This window comes from Hyla sarda, chromosome 4 (genome assembly GCF_029499605.1).
Source record: "Hyla sarda isolate aHylSar1 chromosome 4, aHylSar1.hap1, whole genome shotgun sequence".
Classification (NCBI taxonomy): Eukaryota; Metazoa; Chordata; class Amphibia; order Anura; family Hylidae; genus Hyla; species Hyla sarda.
Window position 1 is genome coordinate 103,451,910 of NC_079192.1, and position 13,967 is coordinate 103,465,876.

The window sequence follows — 13,967 nt, forward strand, 5'->3', positions numbered from 1 at the left end:
ACCTGCACCCTATGGAGTGTGTGCGACCACCCATACCTGCACCCTATGGAGTGTGTGCGACCACCCATACCTGCACCCTATGGAGTGTGTGTGACCACCCATACCTGCACCCTATGGGGGTGTGCGACCACCTATACCTGCACCCTATGGGGGTGTGCGACCACCTATACTTGCACCCTATGGGGTGTGCGGCCACCTATACTTGCACCCTATGGGGTGTGCGACCACCCATACCTGCACCCTATGGGGTGTGCGACCACCCATACCTGCACCCTATGGGGTGTGCGACCACCCATACCTGCACCCTATGGGGTGTGCGACCACCCATACCTGCACCCTATGGAGTTTGTGTGACCACTTATACCTGCAACCTATGGAGTGTGTGCGACCATCTATACCTGCACCGTATGCAGTGTGCGACCACCTATACCTGAACCCTATGGGGTGTGCGACCACCCATACCTGCACCCTATGGAGTGTGTGTGACCACCTATATCTGCACCCTATGGGGGGGTGTGACCATCTATACCTGCACCCTATGGAGTGTGTGTGACCACCCATGCCTGCACCCTATGCGGTGTGCGACCACCCATACCTGCACCCTATGGGGTGTGCGACCACCCATACCTGCACCCTATGGAGTGTGCGACCACACATACCTGCACCCTATGGGGTGTGCGACCACCCATACCTGCACCCTATGGAGTGTGTGTGACCACCTATACCTGCACCCTATGGGGGTGTGTGACCATCTATACCTGCACCCTATGGAGTGTGTGTGACCACCTACACCTGCACCCTATGGGGGTGTGTGACCACCTATACCTGCACCATATAGGGGTGTGTGACCACCTATACCTTCACCCTATGGGGGGGTGTGACCACCTATACCTGCACCCTATGGAGTGTGCGACCACCCATACCTGCACCCTATGGAGTGTGTGTGACCACCTATACCTGCACCCTATGGAGTGTGTGCGACCACCTATACCTGCACCCTATGGGGTGTGCGACCACCCATACCTGCACCCTATGGAGTGTGTGTGACCACCTATACCTGCACCCTATGGGGGTGTGTGACCATCTATCCCTGCACCCTATGAAGTGTGTGTGACCACCTATACCTGCTCCCTATGGGTGTGTGTGACCACCTATACCTGCACCCTATAGGGGTGTGTGACCACCTATACCTGCACCCTATGGGGGTGTGTGACCACCTATACCTGCACCCTATGAAGTGTGCGACCACCCATACCTGCACCCTATGGAGTGTGTGTGACCATCTATACCTGCACCCTATGGGGTGTGTGTGACCACCTATACCTGCACCCTATGGGGGTGTGTGACCACCTATACCTGCACCCTATGGGGGTGAGTGACCACCTATACCTGCACCCTATGGAGGTATGTGACCACCTATACCTGCACCCTATGCGGTGTGTGGGACCACCTATACCTGCACCCTATGGAGGTGTGCGACCACCTATACCTGCACCCTATGGAGTGTGTGTGACCACCTATACCTGCACCCTATGGGGTGTGTGTGACCACCTATACCTGCACCCTATGGGGGTGTGTGACCACCTATACCTGCACCCTATGGAGTGTGTGTGACCACCTATACCTGCACCCTATGGGGGTATGTGACCACCTATACCTGCACCCTATGGGGGTATGTGACCACCTATACCTGCACCCTATGGGGGTATGTGACCACCTATATCTGCACCCTATGGGGTGTGTGTGACCACCTATACCTGCACCCTATGGAGGTGTGCGACCACCTATACCTGCACCCTATGGAGTGTGTGTGACCACCTATACCTGCACCCTATGGGGTGTGTGTGACCACCTATACCTGCACCCTATGGGGGTGTGTGACCACCTATACCTGCACCCTATGGGGGTATGTGACCACCTATACCTGCACCCTATGGAGTGTGTGTGACCACCTATACCTGCACCCTATGGAGTGTGTGTGACCACCTATATCTGCACCCTATGGAGGTGTGCGACCACCTATACCTGCACCCTATGGAGTGTGTGTGACCACCTATACCTGCACCCTATGGGGGTATGTGACCACCTATACCTGCACCCTATGGGGGTATGTGACCACCTATACCTGCACCCTATGGGGGTATGTGACCACCTATATCTGCACCCTATGGGGTGTGTGTGACCACCTATACCTGCACCCTATGGAGGTGTGCGACCACCTATACCTGCACCCTATGGAATGTGTGTGACCACCTATACCTGCACCCTATGGGGTGTGTGTGACCACCTATACCTGCACCCTATGGGGGTGTGTGACCACCTATACCTGCACCCTATGGAGTGTGTGTGACCACCTATACCTGCACCCTATGGGGGTATGTGACCACCTATACCTGCACCCTATGGAGTGTGTGTGACCACCTATACCTGCACCCTATGGAGTGTGTGTGACCACCTATATCTGCACCCTATGGAGGTGTGCGACCACCTATACCTGCACCCTATGGAGTGTGTGTGACCACCTATACCTGCACCCTATGGAGTGTGTGTGACCACCTATACCTGCACCCTATGGGGGTATGTGACCACCTATACCTGCACCCTATGGGGGTATGTGACCACCTATCCCTGCACCCTATGGAGTGTGTGTGACCACCTATGCCTGCACCCTATGGGGGTGTGTGACCATCTATACCTGCACCCTATGGAGTGTGTGTGACCACCTATACCTGCACCCTATGGAGGTGTGCGACCACCTATACCTGCACCCTATGGAGTGTGTGTGACCACCTATACCTGCACCCTATGGAGTGTGTGTGACCACCTATACCTGCACCCTATGGGGTGTGTGTGACCACCTATACCTGCACCCTATGGGGGTATGTGACCACCTATACCTGCACCCTATGGGGGTATGTGACCACCTATACCTGCACCCTATGGGGGCTGGTGTGACTGAGATCCCTCTGACTTCACCTGCCAGTTATCACATTACATGGACATTGCACTGTAGGGCAGACACCTCAGGTGTTGATGTAACTACAACCCTCAGTATTGTGTATGGCTCTTTGGGCATAGTGAGAGCTGTAGTTTCCCACAAAAGGAACCGGTTCCAACTTCCATCCCTGCCTCCCCCGGGCCTCACACCGCGTCCTAAGTCAGGGATTAGCCTCGGCCTATGGCAGCCCCGGACTGGCGGGGAGTGTCAGGGGGCGGAGGAGGAGGGCGGCAGGATATGATGGAGCGGCCGAGCGTAACGTGTCCCACCGCTGTGCGGGCAGGAGGTACTGTGTGAGGGGGACGGGACGCTGGAGGGGCTGGGGGCTGCGGTTATACGTCAGCCCTGTACACACGGCCACACGCTGCGCTTATCAGCACCACGGCCTGGTTACAGGCCTATGTCTCTTCTGTTGGGACTTATAAAGCTGGAGGGCCACACGTTAAGCTGCTGCCAGTTACTACATGTAGAACACCTGCGGCTCTCAGAATGCCAAACACGCCTTAATAGCCACAGACTGTGTGCATTATGGGAGTTGTAGTTTTCCCTATAGCAAATCTCTATTTACAGCTGTTATTGATGAGAAGTAGAAAACCTGTTGCTATGGGCAACTCTAAATATCTGCTGTCTGTGTAACAGCCCTGGTACTTCTATGTGTGCAGCTAAAGGAACACTAATCAGCCTGACCTTATGGAAGGTCCTGTAAATTGTCAGGACTGGCTGCCAGGTGCTGGATGGAAACCATGAGGGAGCAGTTGCCTATAGCAACAATCAGAGTGCTCTTATTTTTCAAAAGCGTTTTTTTTTATTTTATTTTTTTGAAAAGCTGGAATTTTATATGTTGCTATGGGCAACTGCCCTTATGTTCCTCTAACCGCAAGAAATGAAGTGACACAGTGCATATAGCGGTGTTTCCGAACCAGTGAACCTCCAACTACAACTCCCAGCAAAATGCTGTCCAGGCATGCTGGGAGTAGTAGTTTTGCAACAGCTCGAGGCACCCTGGTTTATAAACACTGTATATGGTATCAGGGTGCATTCACATGTACATTATGTATGTGTAAACGTACCCTCAGTTGTTCTGCTTAAATTTCTAGCAACACACGCATCAGTGTTCCCCAACAATTGCAACGCACGCATCAGTGTTCCCCAACAATTGCAACGCACGCATCAGTGTTCCCCAACAATTGCAACACACGCATCAGTGTTCCCCAACAATTGCAAACTACTATGTTTCATTGGACTTCACATATCGAAGCTAAAAATGCAGCGAAAACAAAGTGTAAACACAGCCTCAGTGGTGTTAGTGTAAGGTACTGCAGCATTGTCATATTCACCTCATTTTGAAAGGCTGGATAATATTAGTATTATTTTTTTTTTTTATAGCACCAACACATACTGCAGCACTTTACAGTTTAGGTGGTTTAAATATTAGACATTAGTGTTTAGAGAAAAGATGGCCTATTAGTAAAGAGTTACAATAGTCTGGGTGAGAATGAAGCAACAATAAAAGTTTTAGCCTTAGTAAAAAAAACAAAACATATTTTGTAGATGTCTTTGATGTGCAGATAACAAGAATGTGAAAGAGTAACCCCTTAGGCTAGGTTCACACTACAGAATCTCTGAGCAGAATTTCTGCCCGAGATTTAACCGGCGGCACTAAGACCGAATGGACTGCACTGCGGTCCTCATAGACGGCAATGCATTTCTGGGTGGATCTTTTGTGAGATCTGCTCTGAAATGCATTGCATCTATGGGGATGGCAATGCAGTCCGTGCGGTCCTAGTGCCTCCGGCTTGGATCTCTGGCAGAAATTCCACAGTGGGAACCCAGCCTTATAAGGTTACTATCATTAACCCCTTAAGGACTCAGCGTTTTTCCGTTTTTGCATTTTCGTTTTTCCCTCCTTACCTTTAAAAAAATCATAACTCTTTAAATTTTGCACCTAAAAATCCATATGCTGGCTTATTTTTTGCGCCACCAATTCTACTTTGTAATTACATCAGTCATTTTACCCAAAAATCTGTGACGAAACAGAAAAAAAATCATTGTGAGACAAAATTGGAAAAAAAATACGCAATTTTGTAATTTTGGGGGCTTCCGTTTCTACACAGTACATTTTTCGGTATAAATGACACCTAATCTTTATTCTGTAGGTCCATACGATTAAAATGATACCCTACTTATATAGGTTTGATTTTGTCGTACTTCTGGAAAAAATCATAACTACATGCAGGAAAATGTATACGTTTAAAATGGCCTCTTCTGACCCCTATAACTTTTTTATTTTTCTGCGTATGGGGCGGTATGTGGGCTTATTTTTTGCGGCGTGATCTGAAGTTTTTAGCGGTACCATTTTTGCATTGATCGGACATTTTGATCGCTTTTTATTCATTTTTTCTTGATGTAAAAAGGGACCAAAATGCACTATTTTAGACTTTGGAATTTTTTAGCGCACACGCCATTGACCGTGCGGTTTAATTAACAATATTTTTTTATAATTCGTACATTTCTGCTCGCGGAGATACCACATATGTTTATTTACACTCTTTTTTTTTTTTTTTATGGGAAAAGGGGCGTGATTCAAACTTTTAATAGGGAAGGGGTTAAATGATCTTTATTCACTTTTTTTTTTTGCAGTGTTATAGCTCCCATAGGGACCTATAACACTGCACACACTGATCTTTTACATTGATCACTGGTTTCTCATAGGAAACCAGTGATCGATGATTCTGCTGCTTGACTGCTCATGCCTGGATCTCGGCACTGAGCAGTCATTCGGCGATCGGACAGCGAGGAGGCAGGTAGCGACCCTCCTGCTGTCCTGTAAGCTGTTCGGGATGCCGTGATTTCACCGTGGCTATCCCGAACAGCTTCCTGAGCTAACTGGCATGCTTTAACTTTAGATGCAGCGTTCAACAATAGCGCGCGGCAGCGCTATCAATGCCGCGCGCTATTAGCCATGGGTCCTGGCCGTTGTTAGAGGCCGGGCCCGACCCGCTATGATGCGGGGCCACGCCGTGGCCCCGCGTTATAGATCGGGAGCGGACTCATGACATAGCGGTACGTCATGAGTCCTTAAGGGGTTAAAACAAAAAAAAAGTTGGAAATAATGCCCAGGCATGTCAAAACATTTGATCGCAGCAGCCCTCACTACTGAGACCCTCTGATTGCTAGCAATAAGCAATGCTGCTCAATCCCTCTATCAATCAAATCCAACCTTCTTCCTATGTAAGGCCCCTTTCACACTGCAATTGCGCCCCGTCAAGAATGGCCGTTTGTCTCTCTCTCTTTTTTTGTGTGTGTGTCTTTAACGGCCGATCTCGTGACAGGTCTCAACGGTTTCCATTTACTATTATGGGGTCTGTACATGCCATTTTTTTTTTTTACAGGAATAGTGGGAGAAAAAGATGGCGCAAGCAGTATTTTTTCTCCCACTATTCTTCCCGGCTCCCCTGACGTGAGTCACACTGCTGTGTCATAACGGCACTGTGAAAGTAGCCTAAGTCTGTGTTGCAAACAGGTTGGATCTGCCGGCTGGCCGGGGAGGGGAGTGCGGTGCTGCACACTTCCCCAGCTTTTAAGCAAACTTATCGAGTCTCAGCAATGACCTATGGGCAATATGTCAAAGCTTTTTATAATTATAGTAACCCTTTAAAGGGAACATGTTTTATGCTGCCCAAACAACAAGCAGAAAAAACAGGTGCAGGGACTCAGGGTCCTGCAACACTATGATTTACTCTGAAAAGTTCGGACCTATCAGAGCAATCATAGTTTAAGACAGCCATGGGTAACTAGTCATTGTGGTGGTTCCTCACCTTGTCATTAAATTTTTTTTATAGCAACTGCTCTCTACCTGTGAATGAAACAGGGAGAGCGAGTGCTATTCACTGCCTATGGCCAGATTGCACTTACTGAGTTTGGTCTCCTGCCAGTCCAGCAGGAGGCCAAAGTATGTGCAGTCTGGACCAGAAGGGAGATACCTAGTCGACAGATTTATAAGGCCATGAAAGTGACATAAAAGGACATTATTTTACAGGGAGTAAATTACAAATCTTATTTATTTTACCTGCTGTATCATATACAAAAAAATATTCTAATCATAGTACCCAGTTACGTGCTAGCGCACCAGGATGTACATTTACGTCCATTGAGGGAGATTTATCAGAACGTGTGTAGAGGAAAAGTTGGCCAGTTGTCCATAGCAACCAATCAGATCGCTTCTTTCATTTTTGAAAGGGCCTCTAAAAAAAATGAAAGAAGCAATCTGGTTGCTATGGGCAACTGGTCAACTTTTCCTCTACACAGGTTTTGATCTCCCCATTGTCCTTAACCCCACCAGGAGGAAGGGCGTACAGGTACGCCCTCGCGTCCTGGGACTTAAGGACCGATTTCCATTCACGCCTGGTAACCTGGCACTGAATTGAATGGGATGCCTGCTGAAATCGTTCTGCAGGCATCCTGTGCCAATGCCTGGGGGGTCCTGAGTCCCCATGTCAATTCAGACCGGCGATTCCGTCATACGGGTCTCCGATGACACGGAAGATAAGGTTGATTGGTGGTGTCCGAGACAGCACCAATCACCCTTGCCCAACAGGAGTGAGGTGGCACTGGTGCCACCTCACGATCGCCTTGATTCATCAGCCGCTACCGGCCGAAGAATCAGGACTCCTGCTGGGCGGTGTCACTAAGGGCACCTGCTCCGCCTCTAGTTTGGAGGGCGAGAGCGGGTTCTTGCTAGTGTCCACCGGCAGCGGGGGCTCATGATCCCCAGCATTGGCGGCGGGATCGGGGCCCCAGGACTGGTGGCGGGATCGGGGCCCCAGAACTGGTTGCGGCAAAGGAAGAGAGGCGCGGGAGAGCAACAGCAGGAGGTAAGGGCTGTGCTTCCTGTTGTTGCATAACTACAACTCCCAGCATGCACAAAAGCAGGAGACACACATCTACAACTCCCAGTATTCCCTTTGTCTTTGCATGCAGGGAGTTGTAGTTTTGCAACAGCTGGAGGTACCCTGGTGTGGAAACACCTAACTTAGTGTTTTCCAACCAGTGTGCCTCCAGCTGTTGCAAAACTACAACTCCCAGCATGCACGGTCTGTCAGTGAGCTGTGGCAAACCTCCTGCTGTTGCAAAACTACAACTCCCAGCATGCAAACTCCCATAGGGAGTCTCGCTGTGAACCCCCGCCCGTGTGAATGTACCATAAAAACTAGAGTGTGGTATGACCAAAAATGTGTATCACTGTATTTCTGCAAGTTATGGCGGTTCCACGGTATTTAGCAGTATTTCCCCCCCCCCACCCCTGGTTTATCGGTCCAGCGCTGCGCTGTCCCCCACATCGGGGAACTAATCATATGTTACCCATGAACGCAGCTTCTCTCCCACCCCCCCAAATAATTATTAGCCACTGCGATGTACTATCCTGTGCCCGGGCTGCAAAAATAAACAGAATAAACTTTAACTCACCTTCTGACGTCCCTGTTACTGGCCTCACGGTCCCTCCGCTGCGGTCAGCCTATCACCGGCCGCAGCGATGTCCCACCTTAGCCGGTGATAGGCTGAGCGCATTGTCATGTAAGAAGCCAGTCGGCTCCTTACATGACAGTGCGCTCAGCCTATCACCAGCTGAGGTGGGACATCGCTGCGACTGGTGATAGGCTGACGGCTCTGTGACGTTCCCAATCCCAGGACCTCAGCGGAGGGACCGTGAGGCCGGTAACAGGAAGGTGAGGTAAAGTTTATTTTGTTTATTTTTGCAGCCCGGGCACAGGCTAGTACAGTACAGCGCAGCGGCTGATAACTATTTGTGGGGGGGGAGGGGGGGAGAGAAGCAGTTCTCGCGAGTGACATATGATTAGTTCCCCGATGTGGGGGCTGATAATTCATTGGGGTGGGGGGGGGGGGGGGGGTGGGAGAGAAGCTGAACAGTGCCCGTGGGTCACATATGATTAGTTCCAAGATGTGGGGACAGACGCTGTGACTGATAATTCATTCATTCGAGGGGGGGGGGTATTGCGGTATGGGAAAAATTCATATCGTGCAGGGAAAAAAAATTCAGTATGAACCGGTATACCGCCCAGCACTACTAAAAACACTACACAAAATAAAGAGTAAAACACTACGTATACATACACCCTTACACAGCTACACCCCCCCCAGAAAAATGTAAGACATCTCATACGGCACTGATTCCAAAACAGCCTCCTGCTGTTGCAAAACAACAACTCCAAGCATTTCCGAACAGCCACTGACTGTCCAGACATGCCAGGAGTTTTGCAACAGCTTGAGGCTGTTTAGGAAACACTGCCGTAGGGTATTTTTGGTGGCTAACACCATGCTTGCATCTGGGTCCGCCCAATGCAAATCCCTAATTTAGGCCTTAAATGCGCATGGCGCTCTCGCACTCCGGAGTGCTGTCATATTTCAAGACAACAGTTTAGTGCCACATACAGTGGGACAAAAAAAGTATTTAGTCAGCCACCAATTGTGCAAGTTCTCCCACTTAAAAAGATAAGAGAGGCCTGTAATTTTCATCATAGGTATACCTCAACTAAGAGAGACAGAATGAGAAAAAAAAATCCATTAAATCACTTTGTCTGATTTTTTAAAGAATTTATTTGCTAATTATGGTGGAAAAGAAGTATTTGGTCACTTACAAACAAGCAAGATTTCTGTCTCTCATAGACCTGTAACTTCTTCTTTAAGAGTCTCCTCTGTCCTTCACTCATTACCTGTATTAATGGCACCTGTTTGAACTTATCAGTATAAAAGACACCTGTCCACAACCTCAAACAGTCACACTCCAAACTCCACTATCGCCAAGACCAAAGAGCTGTCGAAGGACACCAGAAATAAAATTGTAGACCTGCACCACGCTGGGAGGACTGAATCTGCAATAGGCAAGCAGCTTGGTGTGAAGAAATCAACTGGAGGAACAATTATTAGAAAATGGAAAACATACAAAACCACAGATCTGGGACCAAAGTAACAAAGGCTACCATCAGTAACACACTATGCCGCCAGGGACTCAAATCATGCAGTGCCAGACGTGTCCCCCTGCTTAAGCCAGTACATGTCCAGACCCGTTTGAAGTTTGCTAGAGAGCATTTGGATGATCCAGAAGAGGACTGGGAGAACTTTTTGGTAAAAACTCAACTCGTTGTGTTTGGTAGAGAAATAATGCTTGAGTTGCATCCAAAGAACACCATACCTACTGTCAAGCATGGGGGGTGGAAACATCATGCTTTCGGGCTGTTTTTCTGCTAAGGGACGAGGATGACTGATCCGTGTAAAGGAAAGAATGAATGGGGCCATGTATTGTGAGATTTTGAGTGAAAACCTCCTTCCATCAGCAAGGGCATTGAAAATGAAATGTGGCTGGGTCTTTCAGCATGACAATAATCTCAGACATACCGCTCGGGCAATGAAGGAGTGGCTTCGTAAGAAGCATTTCAAGGTCCTGGAGTGGCCTAGCCAGTCTCCAGATCTCAACCCCATAGAAAACCTTTGAAGGGAGTTTAAAGTCCATGTTGCCCAGTGACAGCCTCAAAACATCACTGTTCTAGAGGAGATCTGCATGGAGGAATGGGCCAAAATACCATCAACAGTGTGTGAAAACCTTGTGAAGACTTACAGAAAACGTTTGACCTCTGTCATTGCCAACAAAGGGTATAATATAAAGTATTGAGATGAACTTTTGTTATTGAACAAATATCTATTTTCCACCATAATTTGCAAATAAATTCTTAAATAATCAGACAATGTGATTTTATGGATTCTTTTTTTCTCATTATGTCTCTCATAGTTGAGGTATACCTATGATTAAAATTACAGGCCTCTCTCATCTTTTTAAGTGGGAGAACTTGCACAATTGTTACTAAATAGTATGTTGACTAAATACTTTTTTGCCCCTCTGTATAGGGTATTTCCGTACTCTGGGGAAATTGCGTTGCTAATTTTGGGGGTCTTTTTCTCCTTTTACCCCTTATGAAATGGAAAGGTTGGGGTCTACACCAGCATGTTGGTGTAAAAAAAATATATATTTTTTTTACACTAACATGCTGGTGTTGCCCAATACAAGAGGTAAAAGGGAAAAAAAGACCCCCAAAATTTGTAATGCAATTTCTCCGGAGTATGGAAATACCCCATATGTGGACGTAAAGTGCTCTGCGGGTGCAGAACAGGGCTCAGGAGTGAGAGCGCACCATGTACATTTGAGGTCTAAATTGGGGATTTGGACAGTGGTGGCTGATAGTTGCAGCGGTTCTGACATAAACGCAAAAAACAAAACATCAACATTAGACCCTATTTCTGGAAACTAAACCCCTCAAGGAACATAATAAGGGGTGCAGTGAGCCTTAACACCTCACATGTGTTTGACAAATTTTCGTTAAATTTGGAAGTGAAAATGAAAATTTGTATTATTTTTTTTTCACTAAAATGCTGGTGTTGCCCCAAATTTTAATTTTCACTTGGGGTAATAGGAAAAAAAGGCTCCCCAAGATTTGTAACATCATTTCATCTGAGTAAGAAAATACCCCATATGTGGGTGTAAAGTGCTCTGCGGGCGCAACACCTGTGGGTCGTAAATGCTCACTATACCCCTTGTTACAGTCCTTGAGGGTTGTAGTTTTCCACATAGTGTGCCATGTGTTTTTTTTTTTTTTGATGTTCTGGCACCATGGGGGCTTCCTAAATGTGACATGCCCCCCAAAAACCATTTCACCTAACTTCTCTCTCCAAAAACCCGTTGTCAATCCTTCCCTTCTGAGCCCTCTAATGCACCCAACAAGCACTTTACTTCCACATATGAGGTATTCCCTTGCTCGGGAGAAATTGGGTTACACATTTTGGGGGGCTTTTCTCCTTTCACCCCTTGTAAAAATGAAAACAATGGGTCTACAAGAACATGTTAGTGTAAAAAATTTAGATTTTGAATTTTCTCCTCCACTTTGCTGCTATTTGTGTGAAATACTTAAAGGGTTAACAAACTTTCTGAATGTCATTTTAAATACTTTGAGGGGTGCAGTTTTTATTATGGGGTCCATTGTGCAGGATTTCTAACATAAAGACCCTCAAATTCACTTCAAAACTGAACTGATCCCTGAAAAATTCAGATTTTTTCTGGGGCTGCTGGGAGGTAGCGCATGCCGGGACGTCACTGATGCCCCTAGCAACAGCAGAACAGAGCAGCGACCATGGTAAGTTACCAGCACGTCATCTTTGGTGCAACGACCACCGGAGGAGTGGTGGTCGGACCATTGAAGTGGGGCAGTAAACAGACATACAGCCTCCAGCCATACACTGTATGTGGCTGAAGGCTGTATGTCTGTGGGGTCCACTGCCTACCTAATGTGGGGGAACTACAACCTAATGTGGGGAAAACTATACTGCCTACCTAATGTGGGGGAACTACAACCTAATGTGGGGAAACTATACTGCCTACCTAATGTGGGGGAACTACAACCTGATGAGGGGTAAACGATAATGGCAACCTAATGTGGGGGAACTACAACCTAATGTGGGGGGGGGGACTATACTGCCAACCTAATGTGGGGAACTACAACCTGATAAGGGGGAAACTATAATGGCAACCTAATGTGGGGGAACTACAACCTAATGTGGGGGAACTACAACCTAATGTGGGGGGAACTTTACTGCCAACCTAATGTAGGGGAACTTTACTGCCAACCTAATGTGGTGGAACTACAACCTAATGTGGGGAACTATGCTGATTGTGTGTAGTATTGTTGTTGTTTTGGATTGTGGCCAGAACAGTGCCTATGATATTATAACATTTGTCCTTGTTTCACACACCATCCAGGTGAAAATCTGCAAAGAGTTTGTATGTTCTCTCCATGTTTTTTTTTTTTTTTTTCATGGGTAATGTTGTTAATTACCACTGTTAAAAATGTTCTGTCAATTTTTATGATTAGTTTCCACAATGGGGACATTGACAAGTTAAAGGCTGGTGTCATGACAGACTGGGGGACAGGGAGAGTGAGCCCTACCTGACCCTAAAAAGACTCTCCCTGCCTACTTCCCCATCCATCCTAAACAATGGATCAACAACTGGGCACTAGTCCCTTCCTGCGCTTAAGTGCAGTGGCGTAAAAACACATACCGTATATACTCGAGTATAAGCCGACCCGAGTATAAGCCGAGACCCCTAATTTCAACCCAAAATCCCAGGAAAAGTTGACTCGAGTATAAGCCTAGGGTGGGAAATACATCATCCCCCCCCTGTCATCCTCCAGACCCGTCATTAACATCCTCATCATCATCACCGCCTGTCATCATCCAGACCCTCATCATCATCACCTGTCATCTTCCCCTTGTCATCATCCCACACATCCCCCCTTCATCATCCCCTTGTCATCATCCCCACCCCCCTTCATCATCCCCTTGTAATCATCCCACACACCCCCCTTCATCATCCCCTTGTCATCATCCCCACCCCCCTTCATCATCCTCTTGTCATCATCCCACACCCCCCCTTCATCATCCTCTTCTCATCATCCGCCTTCAGTGGTCTTCAACCTGCGGACCTCCAGAGGTTTCAAAACTACAACTCCCAGCAAGCCCGGGCAGCCATCGGCTGTCCGGGCTTGCTGGGAGTTGTAGTTTTGAAACCTCCGGAGGTCCGCAGGTTGAAGACCACTGCGGCCTTAGATATCATCCAGCCCCCTCTCACCCCCTTTAGTTCTGTACAGTACTCACCTCCGGAGAGGAGGTGGTCCGGTGGGATAGTGGTTCCGGGCTGCTATCTTCACCGGGAGGCCTCTTCTCCGCGCTTCCGGCCCGGAATAGAGGTGTTGCCCTGACAATGACGCAGAAGTACGTTGGCAATGAACGTACCTCTGCGTCGTTGTCAAGGTAACGTGACTATTCTGGGGCCGGGCCCGAAGCGCTTAGAAGAGGCCTCCCCGGTGAAGATAGCAGCCCGCAGGACCACCTCCTCTCCGGACAG

At 48.0% G+C, this 13,967-nt stretch overlaps 1 protein-coding gene across 4 annotated transcripts in view; it reads left to right on the forward strand.

Moving 5' to 3' along the window:
* The first annotated feature begins 3,092 nt into the window (after nucleotides 1-3,092).
* Nucleotides 3,093-13,967, forward strand: part of LOC130368332 (protein FAM169B-like) — a 77,025-nt gene continuing 66,150 nt past the window's right edge. For 2 of the 4 annotated variants that reach the window (XM_056571851.1, XM_056571847.1), the window contains exon 1: nucleotides 3,093-3,284. In XM_056571851.1, coding sequence (XP_056427826.1) covers nucleotides 3,179-3,284 — 106 coding nt within the window. In that variant the 5' untranslated portion in view covers nucleotides 3,093-3,178. The remainder of the gene's footprint in view (nucleotides 3,285-13,967) is intronic. The other 2 variants (XM_056571850.1, XM_056571849.1) reach the window with 1 other exon arrangement.